The sequence below is a fragment of the Amphiura filiformis genome, chromosome 4, assembly GCF_039555335.1.
Source record: "Amphiura filiformis chromosome 4, Afil_fr2py, whole genome shotgun sequence".
Taxonomy (NCBI): Eukaryota; Metazoa; Echinodermata; class Ophiuroidea; order Amphilepidida; family Amphiuridae; genus Amphiura; species Amphiura filiformis.
In genome coordinates, this window is record NC_092631.1 from 30,143,400 (window position 1) to 30,161,572 (window position 18,173).

General features: G+C 37.1%; 1 protein-coding gene across 1 annotated transcript; it reads right to left on the bottom strand.

Moving 5' to 3' along the window:
- Window positions 1–269: 269 nt before the first annotated feature.
- On the bottom strand, window positions 270–17,741 carry LOC140150788 (uncharacterized). Its single transcript, XM_072172907.1, has 9 exons — window positions 15,869–17,741; window positions 15,034–15,190; window positions 13,501–13,604; window positions 12,773–12,895; window positions 10,494–10,745; window positions 9,585–9,913; window positions 7,645–7,826; window positions 2,358–2,445; window positions 270–1,673 (listed from the first exon to the last, which is right to left on the bottom strand). Exons 1-9 carry the CDS (start codon window positions 17,612–17,614, stop codon window positions 1,565–1,567), a joined length of 3,090 nt encoding a protein of 1,029 aa, XP_072029008.1. The 5' UTR covers window positions 17,615–17,741; the 3' UTR covers window positions 270–1,564.
- Between the last annotated feature and the right edge of the window lie 432 nt (window positions 17,742–18,173).

Sequence of the window (18,173 nt, forward strand, 5' to 3'; positions counted from 1 at the left end):
AAATTTAGACTCTTCTTTTGTCTAGATTGGCACCCAACCGCACATCTCAAGGTTTTATGTAAAAATCAATATAACTTACCAAAACGAAAACTGAAATTCACGAGCTTCAAATTTTCAGTAACTAACAAAAGGCTAGAATAAAAGATTGGTCATACCTGGGAGACTACCACTTCAGAATAACAATGACTTACAAAAACTATTACGGATACGGAAACTGAAACTGAAAAGATAAAACGACGGTGTGTATACTCTCCATCATCTTGCAAATGTTTAAATTGTGATTAATGTAAACCAGAAAAACTCACTTTTTGGTTAGATGTTATCACCGAAGTTGCGGACAAAACCGTTGGCCTACAACTGGGTGGATGACCTAGGATCATCCGAGGTCAATTGCCGAGGAAGTTGCTTGATGACTTGCAGTATTCGTTGTGTACCCAAAGGGCAAGCAACCTAAAGGGCCATATAAGTGGTGCAGCTTGTGGTGTCCATTGAGGAGCTGAAGATCAAGAGTACAAAGAACTTTACACAGGCAAAACCGGCCAACCCCTGCAGAGTCGCATGTCCCAACATAGACGCACCAATTCAAGTGGTAATGATTCACCTGTCTCACAAAATCTTGCGGGTAGTGGTCAGTTTTGACATTGATGACGTTGTCAGTTTGGACAGTTCATCACTTTTTCAAAAGAGCCCAAGTGGAATCATTTCTTCTGTGAGATACCACAAATGGCGCTTCATGGCTTTGACAGCGCTTCTAGAAGTACTAGAATTCACATCTGAATGCAACAGCAACTGCTCGTACAAGTTAAGGTTATTCCATGGCGCATCAACAGCAACGCTACATGTCAACCACCACATGCTGTAAATGATGGTTGCAAAAGTGACAAATTCCCTTATCTTGGGAAGTTGGTACTTTGTGGTGACTGTGCCTTATGGAAGTTGCTGAATGTGATCCTGCGATCTTAATAGAGTATAACAATTTGCTTGAAAATGATGGATGTCTGGAGCCGAACAACTGTCCCTCAACAGGAGCGGGGGTGTTAAGTTAATCTGTGACATGGTTGGGATTGGGTCATCAAGCAACTTCATCAGTGATTGATATCGGACGATCCTAGGTCATCCACTTAGCCGATGGCCAAGGTTTTGGTTGCAACAATGTCAGAGACTCTAACCAAAAAGTGAGTTTTTCTGGTTGACATGATTTAATTAATCAAAATTTAAATAGAAAATGCCAAATTATCACCAATATAATTTTGTCAATCTTTGCTTACCAATTGTAAATCACATAATAACAGCTACTTTGCATACAATGTGCAAAGCTCAGTACAGGTTCTTCAACACTTTGGTTTTCAAATTGTCAAACTCTACTCACAAACATTTTCCAAACTGTTAAACTTATTAATGCTAAGAATGCTGGTAATGCCTATTCAATTTAGGAGTTTGCACAGATTCTGATCTTTTGCCCTTAAATATAAACATTGCTTCCTAATTTCCTATACATGCATTTAAAATTCAGCAGCACCAGATTTATGTTGTGATACAAATATTTTGTTCCTGTAGGCAGCGTTTATGAAAGACTAGTGTTTGAGTTCAACAAAGTCTCTTGGAATTCATGTTGAGTAATTTCAGTTGCTACGGCTTCAAGAAGTAGATCCAACAGGGTATACACCAAATGTCTGAAACAAACAAACAGACAGACAAACAAAACAGTTAAATGCTGGTCTGGCACCATGCTTATTTTCACTTAAATAAGGCAGTCAAACACACAAACCAGAGGACTCATCACTATCATACCAATCTTTCAGTAAATTTGGGACCCATTGATATACACAAAGTAAACAAAATGAGTTTTTACAACTTTTACCCACATTTACTAACAAACTAGGCTACATTGAGGTAAAATTGGGAATTGGGAAAATCATTATTAGGGAAAAATAAGAAGTCAACCCTGAGAACTGCAATGAATCCATAATTAAACATTGATATTTATTTCAGTTTGATCATGAGGTATGTGATACCACCCTATATACATGTACCTTTAATTAGAACAAATATAAGATCCTTAATTCAAAAACATTCAGAAAATACATAGTTTACATGTACAGAAGTTGCAGTATTACAACTACCTCAAATTTGTAATATTTGGCATGCAACACAAAGGATGTAGCCCTACTTTTTAAACCAATGCACATATTTGAGGTATGTCATGCATAAGCACCTGTACTCTGAAGTCTGTCAAAATAATTTCATCTCATCCTACTTGACTGGATTATGAGTTTTTGAGTTACAAGCTGATTCAACTACGAGACAGGTCTTGTAATGAGTCTAACATGACTTCAAAATGACATGACATTAATTACCTGTTGAGTTGTGGGTCTTGTAATGAGTCTAACATGACTTCCATACAGGCTTTCCACTTATCTTGTCCTATGACTTGCTGTAGGTAACCTGGATGATATAAGGTAGAGGTATAAATCAAAGACACAAGTAAAGGAAATCTGTACCATAAACTAATCAATGGCTATATAGTTGCAGTAATAATAAAAACGACAAACAGTAAAAGTCCCAAGCTTATATACATGTAGGGTGTGTGTGTATGATGTGATACTACCTTCAAATCAAAGTACTACCCAATTTTTTGGTTTCCATTTTTTAGTTTTGTTTTTCACGTCAAACATGTCTATGCAAACATTGACGGTTCAAAAATTTATGTGCGTGTTTGCTTTTGTGCCGGTTTAAAGGAGGATTTAGTGATCCTGGCATCCTCTTTTTATGACGCGTTTTCAGTACATATCCACGAAAAAAGCCTATTCCCAAAATTTCAGTTGATTCTGATTTTATGCGTTTGCGAGTTATGCATGATTATGTGTATTACACTGCTCCATAGACAACACGTTGTAATTTTGTTCTGGTGCACCAGAACGAAATTCAAATTTTACGATATCTTTGCAAAACGAATTAATCTGCAAGAAATATTTTGTACATAAACATTATGTAGCCAGAGGTTTCCAGTGATATAAAAATCTCAACTTTTTTTGAGAAAAGTGGGGGATGAGGCTGTGGATCACGAAATGCCCTTTAAGGTTATTAATTATTTTTAACTGTTGTGATTTGGTAGTTCACAGCATCTTACGAATGGTAGTGAGCTTTGGCAAAAACTGCATTGCTCAATTCATAGCGAGTGTGTAGAAGAATTAATATATCACAGATATACTTTTATAGGTGCTGCGGTTCTTTAGTTTATACGTTGTAAAGAGGGCTGAAACAACAACACTTTTGTAAAACTTATACATAACTCATTAACAACAATAAATTAAGCAAGTTTGTAAAGTATACGATTTGTAGAATGAACTTTTGCAAAATATCAAGGTGTTATTTTTCAATAATATATTGATCTAGATAATGAAAATCGATTTTTAGGTTGCTTCGACCAACAATGCCTCGTCTACCCTTAAGTGGGTGTGTTTGGTGGCAAGTGTGAAGTGTATGGGTGAGATGTGGGGTTGGCGTATAATACAGTGTATTGGGGTGTATTTTTTGGAATACATGTCACTGATGCAGTCTGAACCAACAAAATATTTTTCCATTGATGTAATGTTTTGAATATTTATGTGTGTGGGTTGTGAGTAACCAATATTTATCAAAAAATAAACCAAGAATGTTAGAAAAGTTATGTTTCCACATGCAACAGCATAAAATATTACGATATCAGGCAAACCAAAGAAAACATTAGTCGTCAGGTAGATAGACATAAAATGTGAGAAAATGTTAAGTTTCCATCCTGGGTTTCTATGTGTAACAGCATAAATTATGATAATGGGTAGGGGACATACAAACTACCATAACTCAAGTTTTACTGATGATATAATAAAATCAGTATGTAGCTAATTGGTTGTTCTAACTTTCTAGTATTAATTATTTTAAACAAAACAACCATTAGTTGTCAGGTAGATAGACAAAACATACAAACCACAATAGCCCAACTTTTACTGATGATAATGAATTCATTTTGGTATCAATATGTAGCGAATTGGTTGTTCTAACTATCTAGTATTATTTTAGGCCCTTCGCACTTGATTATTAGTTTCCTGTTTACCGCCCACATCCAAAATTGAAAATCTCAAAATAATTAATTATTTTATTTTTATTTCAATTTTCTCCTTTAAAATAACTTTCAACTACTTCCACTTGCCATTTTCTGACTGTAATAATATCAACAATAATGTGAACAAAGAGAACAACTCCACCTTCACTTATTTATAAAATCAAATATTGTTGTGAAATAATTAAATGCCCACTCTAGTCAAAACGAGTCAATAGTTGCTTGTAATAGTTCAAACTAAATAAAGACAATAAAAGATAATTAATAATTAAAAGTCACCTCGTCCCCATTTCAAAATCATCAACAGGAAACTAATAATCAAATGTGAAGGGCCTTAAGCAAACAATCATTTATAGGGGTCTTGCAATGATTATGGGTACCCCGATGGTGGTGAATTATATGGGAGGGGGGGGGGGCAAAGTTTTTTGGCAGGCCAAAAGGGGGGCAAGCATATTTTGGCAGGTCGAAAGGGGGAGGCAAGCGGTTTTTGGCAGGTCAAAAGGGTGGCAAGTCATACCCCTTAATATTGTCATATTTTACACTGTCACATATTACTCACATGCTGTACTGTTTACCTGAAAACTAGTGTTTGCTTTGCTGTAAAAGCCTGATTTCAACCAAGCTTTAACTAGGTTGAAATCAGGTGAGGTTGAAGCAACGTTGAAATCCTAACCTGTGCCAACTGGGAATGTCGATCACTTTGGGTAAGTGGAATTCTTAGGCTAAACAATTTCACACTGCAAGTCTGTTTTAATTTGTGACTTTTCAAAGTCAGAGGTTGTGGATCCCTCAGGATTCTTTTATTTCTTGCTACTTTCATCTATTTTTGTCTATATTTACACCCATATGGGTTTATTGTTTGTTTAATTAGGCTCAATCAGAGAGGATTCTCAGTGAGAGCATAACAGACTTCTAAACCCTGAATTCTGTCGGCAACTTTTTGGTAGGATTTTATACTATTTATTACTAATGCTGTAATTTTTCCATTTCAGTGATCTCCAAGGCATCAAAACATATGCAGTCAAAGATGGAGATGATTGGATTATAAATGGTAGCAAGGTAAGTCTAAACCAGGGTTATAATGTACATACATGTACGTCCAAATAAAGGAGAAATTCTTAATTCCTTACGACAATCAACGATCAGTTTGTAATCCATGTTGGCGGCCATATTGATACCCGATGTATTTTATTACGCTGTAACGGTACCCCGATTTTGAAACCAGCGAAATCCGTGCCACCAGCCTCGTCCCTCGTGAACTTTGGTGACACAAAGCGAATACTACCAAAGTTCAGATTCAACATTCGTTCAAAAGAAAACGCGACAATTTTTACCCATAAAACTACAGAAGAACATAAAAAAATGTATTTTAAGTAATGTTTATGATCAACAATGTCTTTTGAGAACGAAAAGTAAAAACAGCACTAAAAACCAAAATTAAGCTGTGGGGTCATGCGAATGCCATAGCAACACACACTACGCCATGGGTCTGTGTGAAAGGTTACACTACCGCTTGTGGCAGAAAGGATTCGCAAGCTCAGCTATCATGGCAGCTTCCATGAATCGCAGAAACGAAGGATTAAAAGTGCTTTTTCTTTGTTAGGAATATTCCGAAATTCATATAGACCGTCTGGTATGTTTAATTTAGGGGTATATAACTATATTAGCCATTGATTAGTTTATGGTACAGATTTCCTTTAAAAAGACTCCCCATTGCCCTTGATTGGTATTACTCCCCATTACTCCCACAGTACTAATTTTCTGGGATTAAAAATATATTATCAACTTCTGCCAAATGAAACATAGCTCAATCATAATCATTCATTTAGTCCTAACTGGAGATAAAAGAAAAAGTTCACTAGTTTACTAATTTTTTGAAAAAAGAGCGCCAAAAACATGCATTTTCGGCATGTTTTCTGACAATTGAGTCACAAAATTCAAAGACTTGGAACAAGTCTAAGCATTCAAATCTTGAGTATATACCAAAATTTTGCTCCAATTTTCACTTTTCTGCATTACTTTAATTAAATGAGTTATAAAAAGGAAAAAAAAAACAAAAAACACTCTAAAAATGAACGTTTCTTTTTTTTTATGTTGTGCATATCTAGGCATTAACAGCTGAAATCTAGGAGATAACGCTGACGAAACTTCGGCCAGGCACAAGTGACCTGGTGAACGAAGGGGGTCGCCGTAGATAGCTGGTCGGGGAATTTTTGCAGGACAGTCAAATGTATCAAACAATCGGGCTTATCACCTTGATCGGAACCAACTGTAACAAGGTCTTTTGTCATGGGTCATCTGCCCTGCCATTATCAGATGAGCCACGGGGAGAGCGGAATTAATTTTTTTTTTGGTCCTGCAGGGAATTGAACCCGGGACCTCTTGCACCAAAGGCAAAGACCTTAACCAGTGTGCCATGCTGCTCCCACTGTTTTTGGCCCTTATTTCCAAAAATTGGCCAACCATTCAAATTTGACTTTTATTGCTAGTTAGGACTAACTAAAGGATTAGGATTTAGCTATGTTTCACTTGCCAAAACAGGATTATATTTTTTTAATCCCCCAAAAATTAGTTCTGTATTTATCTGGAATAGGGAGTAAGTACCGCATGAAAGGAAGGTTGAATCATCTGGTGCCGATTGGAGAAAAGGAATCACAGAAAATGAAGAAAAATTAAAGTACTTTTCTAGGCATTATTGATATAGTGCTTTCAGGAAAGAAAGTATCCTATTACCAGCTATTACTAAGACTTAACATTGAGACAGTTTGCATGTTTGAAGGTGCAAAATTAACCATAAGGCACACTGTTTTAACCGCTGCTTTCAGAAACTCTATCATCGCAACACTCGTAAACAGACCATGCCTGAGTTTGATTAACAGATGATGTCAGATGCAAACTATTGTCTTTTACATTCTGTCTTTGATTATAGAAACATTTGAAGCATAACACAATATACATTTAATAAAATAATTTCAAACATGTCAAAGTCCTCAACTGGATTATTGATGTATCAGTCAACACGCATTCCACCAGCTACCAACAGTAACCAAAAGCTAGGCATTACAACACTTTGGCATATTGATGAGGTCTAGTAGCAAAGACTTTCTGTAAAATATACAAAACATAAAGACCTATTTTTGTTGACATAATTTCGGGGAGGGTACTCAGTACAAATTACCATACTGGGACGTGCATAAACATGGGTAGCATTTTCAGCCTTCTGGTATATCAATGACCCCTTTTTCAAAGCCTATTTTGGTATATGAATGGGTCCTTTTTCAAAATTTTCTAATTTTTTTCGGAAAACAGCCCAATTTTTCCTTAATCTAGCCAAAATTTTCCCAAACTTTTGGGAAAATTTGTAAAAACTAAGACAATTTTGGGTAAATTCGGCCGAAAATTTTGACTTTTGGTATATCAATGGGTCCAAATTTCTTGAAAAATTGGTATATTTATGGGTCTACTTCCAAAATCTCAGCGGCACGTCCCTACCAAAACCAAACTTGAGTACCACCCCCGGGACATAATTACTCAGCTTGACTTACCAGGTAGTATATCAATAAGGCACTGTAGAGCTTCTTTTCTCATGTGTTCTTTTTCCTCATCTGTCCTTGCCACTGTGCTGTCAATTAGCTGTCCATTAGGCCATATAGCATCTTGTATTAAGGTAAGATAGTAAGCACACCACTGCTCTGATACCAGAGATTCTATTTGCTCACCTATCCACCTGTAACAAACATTATGGAATTATGACATGATATATCAAGCCACATCATAATCATTTGGATAATGAGAGTAACTCTAAGCAGTGGCGTACCGTGGCCGCCCCAACCCCGGGGGGCTGAAGAAAATTCAATTTTGCCGCCCTTCCTCAACAGCCCGAAAAGGTTGACCTAATTTTTTTCTCGGTCGTTTGAAAAAGTGAAGAGCAAAAAAAAAAAAAAAAAAAAGGGTTTCAGGCGCTAGCGCCCTAAAAGCAGCACATTTAGATGTATACATGTAGTACCATTTTTTTAAATTTTTTTATGCTTTATCACATTTTTCCGCCCTTTTTATTTACTAATTCTTTTTGCCGCCCTTAGTTTTTGCCCCCTGTTCTTGCCGCCTTCTTCTTCCACCGCCCTTCGCTTTTGCCGCCCCTGCTTTTACCCGGGGCTGGCGCCCCAAAATACGCATACATGCTAAGAATATCAACTTAAGCATTGACATAATCACTATTTGATTAGTATTTCATTCACTTGTTTATTCATTATTTTCTGGTACTTACAAATAAATATTACTTTTAATACTATACAAATGTACTCATATCTTCAATACACATGTCGCAAATGTGCATCTGGTGTATGATGATGATGATTGGACAAAGTCAAATAGAATAGTGCATGTGTAAACATTTAATACCAGTATGGTGCATGGTAAGTCACACCACAGCACCTGCAAGTCAACAATCCAGGGCACCCTCACTGTAAACCTTTCAGTGGCACACAAGTTATCCCTCAAAACAGGAAGGAAAAAAGGGGAAGCAAAAGAGCACAGAGAAATGTTCAGAAAAGAGTGAATGGATACAAATGTTGCTATTACATTTGTAGGGTATGTCTAGTTGAAATCAGACTCAAGTGTGATATTTCACTCATAGGTCATGTTCACATATGAATTATTTACCAGGGACCCGAGTTAATCCGGGTTGTACCCGGGTCCCGGGTTCAAAAAATTTCTGTTCACACTATAGCCACTCTCATGAAGAAAATTGACCCGGGTTGATTATTTTACCTAAGCCTACTGATGATGCAGGCGTATACATATTCTGTCATTGACTATCACCGGTATATATAACAGGCTCCCGGCCTAATTATGCTAATATTTTAAATTTTATTTTCTAATTCCACCTTATGTTATGTATCTACATGTAGTTGCTTCTTGTAGCTGTTTTGGGTTAAAAACTCACAAAAATAATTGTTACTTCTTGATTCGATAATACTAGTAATTTGTTTGCATGAAAATAACTTTCTTATCTCAGGAATAGATGTTTATTGATTTTATTGCCAAAGAACTGAATCATTCTTTTCCCAGTGCAGACAGAAACAATAGAAAAGGGGTGATAATGATTGCGTTTACTTATAGTAATGCGGGTCAAACAGTGAATTTCTGTTCACACTACAATTGACCCGGGACCCAGGGCAAAACAGGCATAGTGTGAACACGCCCATATTGTAGATATGCCAATTTGTAACAAATTCTGCTTGCAATAATATGCAAAGCCATGTTTTTGGAATTAAACCTGTGCAAGAGGATTAATTACAAAAAAATATGATTACTTAAAGAGGATCTAATGTGTGGTGTCCAGGAGCCACCTTAGTCCATCACATTCAGCATTTATGATCACAGAGCATACTGGAATTCAGCTCATTTGTGATACTGAGTTTAGGAAGCCCATTTGTAAAGCTTTTCTTGATTGTTTAATGACCTTTTATGATCACATTCTTACCTGTCCAAGGGTTTCCCTACAACAACACACACAACTTTCTGTAACCTCTCATCTAGAATCCAAGATGGCTGACCTTGTCCATGCATAGCTTCAGTTAGCAAAGCCATAATCTTATCTAAGAGTTCAATCTCTTCCAATGGCAAGGTCTGTGGTACCTTTGTTGCTTCACCTTCAGCAAGTTCTGTGGCATCACATCCGTCACCTTCAAAACGAGGTCCAAGGTCGATAGGCTTTATTGGATACGGTTTTTGGATTCTGTCTGCCTTGGGCTCTGTTTCTCTGTCATGGTGATCTTCAAGGAACAAATGTGCAGCTGACTGAACCTGAGTCTGTGACATCAAAATATTAAAGCACCAGAACGTAATCCCAATATCATGAAACAAATTTGTAAGTAAACTATGGGGACAATCATGATAATATATTATTGGCCAATGCTCATGTCAACAGGGTGCACTTGTGTGTACTGACATGAATATATTTGAATGTACTCATTAATCCTCCATGATTCCAATAGAAATACAGGCATGTCTCAGTAGACCTATTGGATTGGCTGCCTGCTGGAAAGCATGACTATTAGATTTGCACTATTCCACCCTTTAATATGATTAGGTGGCAAAGCATATAGAGATCAGTGGAGTTACTAGAATTTTTGTGAGGGAGGACAAGTGACTGGTTAGTATTTTAATTATTGCATCCAAGAAAGTGTATTCGCATTGTAGTTTGAAATACACGATATATGATCACGGTTGGGTCGCATACAATGTACAGCTGTTGAAAGCTGTGTTCATTCAATTGAAATTTATGAAATTTGTATGTGTACACTAACTTACCCAAAATTCTGATTCCTGATATTAATATTCAGATATTAAATTATTGCATGTTTTAACTGATTCAAAATTATAAACTTACGAGTGTTCTTGTTTGCAGCCTTGAGTTGTCGTGCACCCATTCCATATCTAAGTTATCAAGTGGTGTAGGAGAAAAAGCCCCATCTCTTGTTCCAAGCAATGCACCAGTAATGTCTCGTCCCTTCTGCCGTCTTTGGCTCTTAGGTGATCCAGGAGGAGACAGCATCTGTGCACCTGTTCCAAGATCCACAACAGCACGTGGGACAGCATTCTTCATAGTGCTCACAATACTGGGTACTGCCCATTGTAGAAACTGTGAATTGTACAAATCAGATGATCTCAAAAAGTGGTTCAAAGAACAAACATTAGGTTAATTTAGTCAGTTTGGCTGATTTTGTTTACTTAGAACCACTGTATTTTCAGCTTGTGTTAACATTGTAATAATATGCTCAGGGGAAGGTACAGAAAACAATCACACAGTCAGTCCATTTGTTTCCCCTGTCTTCTCACTTTTATTCAAAAGCATTTGATTGTTCTATCCGACATGCATACAGACATAACAACTCATCTTTAGAAACACATGCTGTCATTGATATAACAGATGCAGGAGATAGCATCACAATTTGCCTTGTCACAGCATATTGCCCTCACAACAGATGTGATATGACTTTGAGCAATATCTCATATATATTTGCTTGATTTAAGAAAAAAGTATCCTGTAATCCAGTATCCTGTAACATCCAAATAATGTGTCCGAGGCAGTAAAGATGTAAATATGCGCAGCCGAACCCATTATTTAAACATTTTTACTGCTGAGGACACATTATTTGGGTGTAAAGGGTAATGCTACACCCTTTATTTCTTTTCTATATATTACCACAAATAAGTGTGATTTAAAGAGAAAATATCACTTTTTTGCCCACACATTTTAAGTTGTTCACCTCAAGGTGGAGCAGGTACACATACATTTGTAAATACATGCATTGCATGAATGCTATGCGTAGAATGTGTTACGGAGCTTGACCCAATATTGCAGTAAAAGTGCTCTCCTGTGATGTGTTTGATCAAATCACAGTGCACGGTTATGAATAAAGGCCTGTGAGGAAAATATAATGTTGTATACAGCTGGACATCCATCAATGACCTTGGAATAATACAATACATTTTTCGTCATTGGGAGAAATCGGCACTGTAACGAATGTACGAATGTTCAATAAAATACATAAGAAATTTGATGCTTAAAAGATTAAATTGACAGCATTCCCGGGTTACATTCATGATGTGTTATGTTTGTATGGATGACCTTTGGTGACCTTTGACATTTTTCAACAGCGCCCTCTATTTTTCAAAAATGTGTCATGGGCCGTTTTTATACTGGGCCACTCAATTATAATCAGTAGCACAGAAGGGAAAATTTCCCAGGGGAAAACATTGTCCCCCTGACTCGCCTCCACAATTACTGTACCGGAAACACACCAATATGTGTGATTCTAAGACTAAAATGGCTCACAATTATGTTTATGTTGTCTGAAACGTGGATAGAGGAAGGTGCAAAAATTTATTACACATTTAGGTCAAATTTGAGGTGCTATTTCAAGCAAGGAAGGTAAGTGTTCTCCTATGCACTACCGCTGAAAGCTTAAAAGTGCATGGGTCATAATTGTCACATCACAAACTCCGGTGACATCCCGCTATCTCTAAGGTCCGCTATCTCTAAGGTTCGCTATCTCTAAGGTTCGCTATCACTAACGTGTAAAGTCTATGGAGATCAGAATCCCGCTATCTCTAATAAAGAAAAGGGGTCGCTATACCTAAAAATAGGTCTGCTACTTCTAAGGTTCGATATCACTAATTTAGAATAAGGTTCGCTAGTTCTAAGGTTCGATATCACTAATTTAAAACAAGGTTCGCTATCACTAATTTTGAATAAGGTCCGCTATCACTAATTTATTGAAGGTTCGCTATCTCTAAGGTTCGTTATCACTAATTCCAATAAAGATCCGCTATACCTAAGGTTCGCTATCACTAATTTTGTTTCAGGTTCGCTATCCCTAATTAATTAAGGTTCGCTATCTCTAAGGTTCGTTATCACTAATTTCGATTAAGGTTCGCTATACCTAAGGTTCGTTATCACTAATCTTAAATAAGGTCCACTATCTCTAATTTTAAATAAGGTCCGCTATCTCTAATTTCAAATAAGGTCCGCTATCTCTAATTTTAAATAAGGACCGCTATAGCGAACCTTATTTGAAATTAGTGATAGCTGAACCTTAGAGATAGCGAACCGTAACTCAAACTCCACACCTACCTGTCATAATTCGTTTGCATTCTCTCACATACCTGATCAATCTTTGGTGCTATGTCTGTGCGTTTCTTCACAAATTCAATGTGTGCATCCCCTCCTAGGGCCAGGAATTCTGCAATCTCTTCACTGTGTCCCAACATAGGTTGGTTTATGAGTTGCTAAAAACAAAACAATGTAAATTAATTTTTCCACTGGAAAATTGACAAAATACAAACATTCCAGTTTTTCTACAAAGTCTGTAGAGGTTTTACAGAAAGCTGAAATTTCAATAAAATGATAATATGTGTATGTTAAGAGAAGACAACCCTTTTCTGCCTGATCAATTCAAAATAATAAAAACAGAGAGTAAATGTAAAATAAATGTTGCAGCCAATGATAATTGATGCATGCCCAGATTGGTTTCCTGTGGCTTAATAAGTAGGTTTACTCAACATCATGTGAAAATTTACAATTGAGCTCAAAAACAAGATGTTTGGGCAAACTGCACAAAAAGTGAAAAAAAAAGGTTTCATTTGGTGGTACATATTGGACATTGTTGTATAACCAATAGCAATGAAAACAAATATAAATTCAAGAAATTTTTGGTCCCCTCCCCCGACTTTTTAGAAGTGCCCTGGGTAAAAAATAATTGGGGTCAACAACAAACAATTTTAGTTGGCAGACAATATTTCTATCTGCAGGCCTGTCAGCAGAATGATTTGGACATTTTGTCCCCCTCCGGTTCTTAGTATTTAAAGTAATATATCATTGGTGATGAACCAACCTGTAGGTAATGCTGTAATGATATTCTTCTGTGTTCATACACTGTTTTACTGACAACTCCAAAGGCTAGGCCAACACCCATTCTCCTGGGTGGATCCCTAACACCTACATGCAGATAAAAAGAAACAAAATTGGAAGACATTGAAGAGTGTATACATTTACATATAAGGGTGGGATGAAAACAACTTTTTTTGGACTTGGAATTTTCCCAATGTACATGCTACTACATGTATTGTGCTGAAATATCAGTAAGATCAGAGCGTGTTTCACCCAGGCAATAGATTTCGCAAAATGGGTACCGTACTTATTTACTTCAAGTGACATCATTGGCAATAAACACTTTGGGAAGTTTGTTTGGACTCTACAGAACATAATCAGGTAGCAGCAAGTAGCCTAGCTCAAATGCCACATGACTCTTTGGTTAAAGTCAAAGCTGCATGTCCTTAAATCCTACATATATGTACATGTATGTAAATCATATATTTTTTGTAATGTTTCAGACTTTCAGTTCATCTATGCAACAATGCCAAAACTATAAAAATTAAAATTAAAACTGGTGACATGATCCATAATGCTACCACCACCCTTAATTTAGCAACTTACATGTACCCAGTCATGTACCTCTGTAGTGAACATGAACAACAATGGTAAGTAGGGGCCTACTTTGTACAATGTATATTCTTTTAAATGTCAACTATAGGCAAACTATAATTTAGGCAATCTTTACAATTTGAGAAGTGAAGTATTAGAATTTAGGGGTTGTACAATATTTATCTCCCCCCCCCCCCCCCCAGGCAAATTTCAAAATGGCCTGCCAAAACATCTTGCCCCTCCCCTTTGCAATACATACATTCAGCATATAAATGCTGTCCTGACTGGTTGAGTTGGAAATTATTTTACAGAACAATTAGGGGCTGTGCAATAATTATGAGCCTGGGGGGAGGGTAAAATTGAGGGGGGGGCAAGAATTTTTTGGTGGGCCGAAAGGGGATGGGGAGAAGCAATTTTTGGCAAGCCGAAAGGGAGGGGGGGGGGCAAGGGGTTTTTGGCACAGATTCATGGGGCACCTTTTAAATAAAATGCTCTAAAAAGACCTAGGAAAACAGTACAGAAATGCGTTAATATGCACATTTTTGGCAAAAATTTGGCATGTGTAAAGGGTGGGGGGGGGGCAAAGATTTTTTGGTGGGCCGAGAGGCAATTTCCGGCAGGCCGAGGGGAAGCTTAAGGAGCAAGCAATTTTTGGCAGGCTGTCTGGAAATTTTACCCCCCCATAGGCTCATAATTATTGCACAACCCCTTACCATGACATATCTTGTTCTTACAGCAAGCATCAAGTGTGTTTATGCTACAATGTAGTTATCACTATCAGGATGCATGGGAGTAAACACATAACAGAGCACAACTTTCTGGATTCATCCGACAGTATCAAAATGTTAATCAGTAATAACAACAACAACTTTTACATGTTTTAAAAAACATGCAATAAATCATGTCATTGTGAAATATTTTCACACAAATGCACTATAATTACCCTTCAAAAGTTGCTTGAACTTCAGATTCTCATCAAGTCGGCAGTGCAAGTTGACAAACTCTCGGTGGCGCCGCTTCACTATCTTGGTGACCACACCAGCTACATTACCATCTGATGATCTTGTCATTGGTAGCACTCCTTGGGCTGTTACTTCATACTGCAAAATCAATTCAATATCATGAGATTAAAATAAATGCATTTACTTTTAAAATACTTACTTATTATAATAATTAATTATTTAAAATTAATTAAAATTCTAGACAGATACCATAAAAAGAGCGTGAACAGACCACTGAACAACATTTAAAGGAAGTCTCTGGCAATCACAAAATTATGCCTACATGTTAGAAATTTCAGCTTGTATAGCAATTTTTTACAATGTAAACACTTTATATGAATATCATAAGCACATCATGTTTTCGCTAAAAATTGCTACGTGTACACAAATTGTTCAAAGTAAATTGAACCCTGGATTTCCCCTAGTCTGACCTTTGTGATGTAGTTATTTCATGTTTACACTCACTAGTCCGAATAATCAGACCCAGAACAAATGATTAATTCTGAACTGTTTTCATTCGAAATCTTGATGGCAAATTGGACAATAGAAGCACATGGTGCTACTTCACAGTTTTTTAATCCCCTATTCATGTTGCCTGAATCACTGATTTAGTCTCTATTGTGGACCATCCTTTTGATACTTGAGTATTTGGACAAGCGGAACAGGTTTGACAGGCCCCTTTGTCTACCTCTCTGTTTGTAAACAAACAAGGAGGTCGAAATCGTCCTCCTCGCCGAATACGAAAGTCAGCGTAATAGTACGGCACTATACACTCACCTGGATGCAATACAGAACATACTCCTTCCCACTTCTATCTTTCATCACTTCTGTCCTAGGAATGGTCACTGCACTTATGTGAAATCTTCCTACTTTGGCTTCCATCAACCTGACCTCTGACCTTGCCACTTCTTGTTTGGTCATTCCTTGGATACTCAGCAGAGATGGTGATGTTTTGCTTCTGTTTAATACTGGTCTGTTACCTCCCTTTTTGGGACTGATGGTGTTGGAGGGAGCGGGTGCTATCGGTTGAAATGCCACATTCTTAGTATCAGGTCTGCTTGGTCTTGGTATCTCTGTATCTGGTGATACTCTGATTAACACGTTCTGCCTTTTTGCTTCAGATGAAGATATCACTTTGGGGACTTCAAACTCTGACTGGCAACCTTGTTGCTTGTCATGGAATGTAAAATCACCTTGCCAAGATAAACGTTTGCTTGAGTTTCCCACTGGATTCATACCGATTCCACTAGGCAACAAATTAGGCAATTCTGCTGGTGTTGTTTCTGGTTTGTGGCTAATGTACTCTTCAAATTTGTTTACACCTAGTCCATCTTCATTTCTCTTGTCTATATCAGCTTCCTTCAATGGTTTCATTTTTGTACTTTCCTTGGTATCATTAATTCCCAACATTTCTGATGACCCTGAGGCAAACTGAAGGTCAATTTCTTCAAAAGGAATGTTTTGTTGATCATCTTCATAAGTCACACTAGCAAAACTACTAGAAGAAGAGCTTCTACTCATCCGTCCCTCTGATGACTCTGTGTTATCTGTTCGGGTATCATAAACCTTGAAATCAGATTTAACTGGAATGCTTGGACCAATTGCTGTCATTGGAACAGGATCAAACTTCAGATTTGAAATCTTCTCATCAATTGCAAATTCAGAGGACTTCTTTTCTGTTTTCATTTTGGTTGGAGACTTTGGTGATGAAGGTTTTAGAACAGGCAAACTTGGTCCCAGAGAAGTGAAAGGAATGGGGAAACTAAAACTGCTGGTACTGATAGGACTTTGTTGTTCTTTTCGTGAAGGTTGACTTGACTGGAATGGATTATTTACTGATTGTTTGGGAATCATTTGGTCATCTTGTTTGGGAATCATTTGGTCATCTTCTTGTCTTTTACTTTCACAATCGTTTTTTAATTCCTTTCTGTGTTCTGCAGGTAACTGTTCTTCACTCTTTACACGTTTTATGCCTTGAATTCCAAGCCTTTGGAGATATGAAAACCTGACACCGCTACTCTTTCTGGACAAATCGGATGCTTTGTGATGAACATTTGCTTCTGGTACCAAATCCTCTTCACTCTTTCCACTGTCACCATCGGTCTCTTTAATTCCTATTTTATCTTTCAATCTCAATGCTGCAATGTTAAGAGTTGATGCTAAAAAGCCAGTACTGGTACTTTTATCTAATTGTGTAACATGTACACTTTCATCATGTGATGCTCTATTGCAAACACTACCAACTGTTGACTTCCCATCCATTGTGTCTGTACTTTGATGACCTTTGTCCTTATCACTTGATATTTCCTGCTGATAAGCTTTTCCCAGGGAAGTGATTTCATGGTGGTGTGATACTCGGTCAAGGACCCCTGTACTGTTTTGACTGGCATTTGTGCAACTGAAACTTGGGTCTACATCACATGCCTGTTTTTTTGGTGTCTGTTTGTTCAAGTTGAACTTTTGATTGATGTTTTTCATAGGTTCTATTGATAGCTTCTGCATAAGATGGTAGCTCATCACCATTGTCCCTATTGCTACTTACAGGTTCTTTTGGCTGGCTTCCTGCTTGCAAAGTTTTAGATGCACCCGATTGATGAGGACTTGGAGGTGTAATTACATTGTCATCAGATAATATCAATATAATAATTTCATTAACAGTATCAGGATCAGATATGAGGTCTACTAGAGATTGCAAAACATTCACAGACAAAATTTCATTGAGAAGATGATGGGCTGCTTTACACTGCACAATGTTTGAAGAAAGGAGCAGCCTCTGTAATATGTCCATGCACCTGCGTAAATAATCTAGTTCTGTGTTATCACTCTGTACAGCATGATGTAATATTGCAAACGTCTCATAAGAAGCTATCAGACTTGAACTGTCAAATTTTTTGCCCCGAGCAATTCTTCTAAGACTAGTTCTTGCTCTCCTATATCTATGCACATGAAGTTGGAATAACTCTAAGATAATACACAGCAAAGAAATAGGATTTATTTTAGTAAGTCTAGTTGGTAGATCTTCTTCAACTAATTGATAAAGATGGTGTTCTATTTCTTCTAAAACATTATCATCTTCACTAAT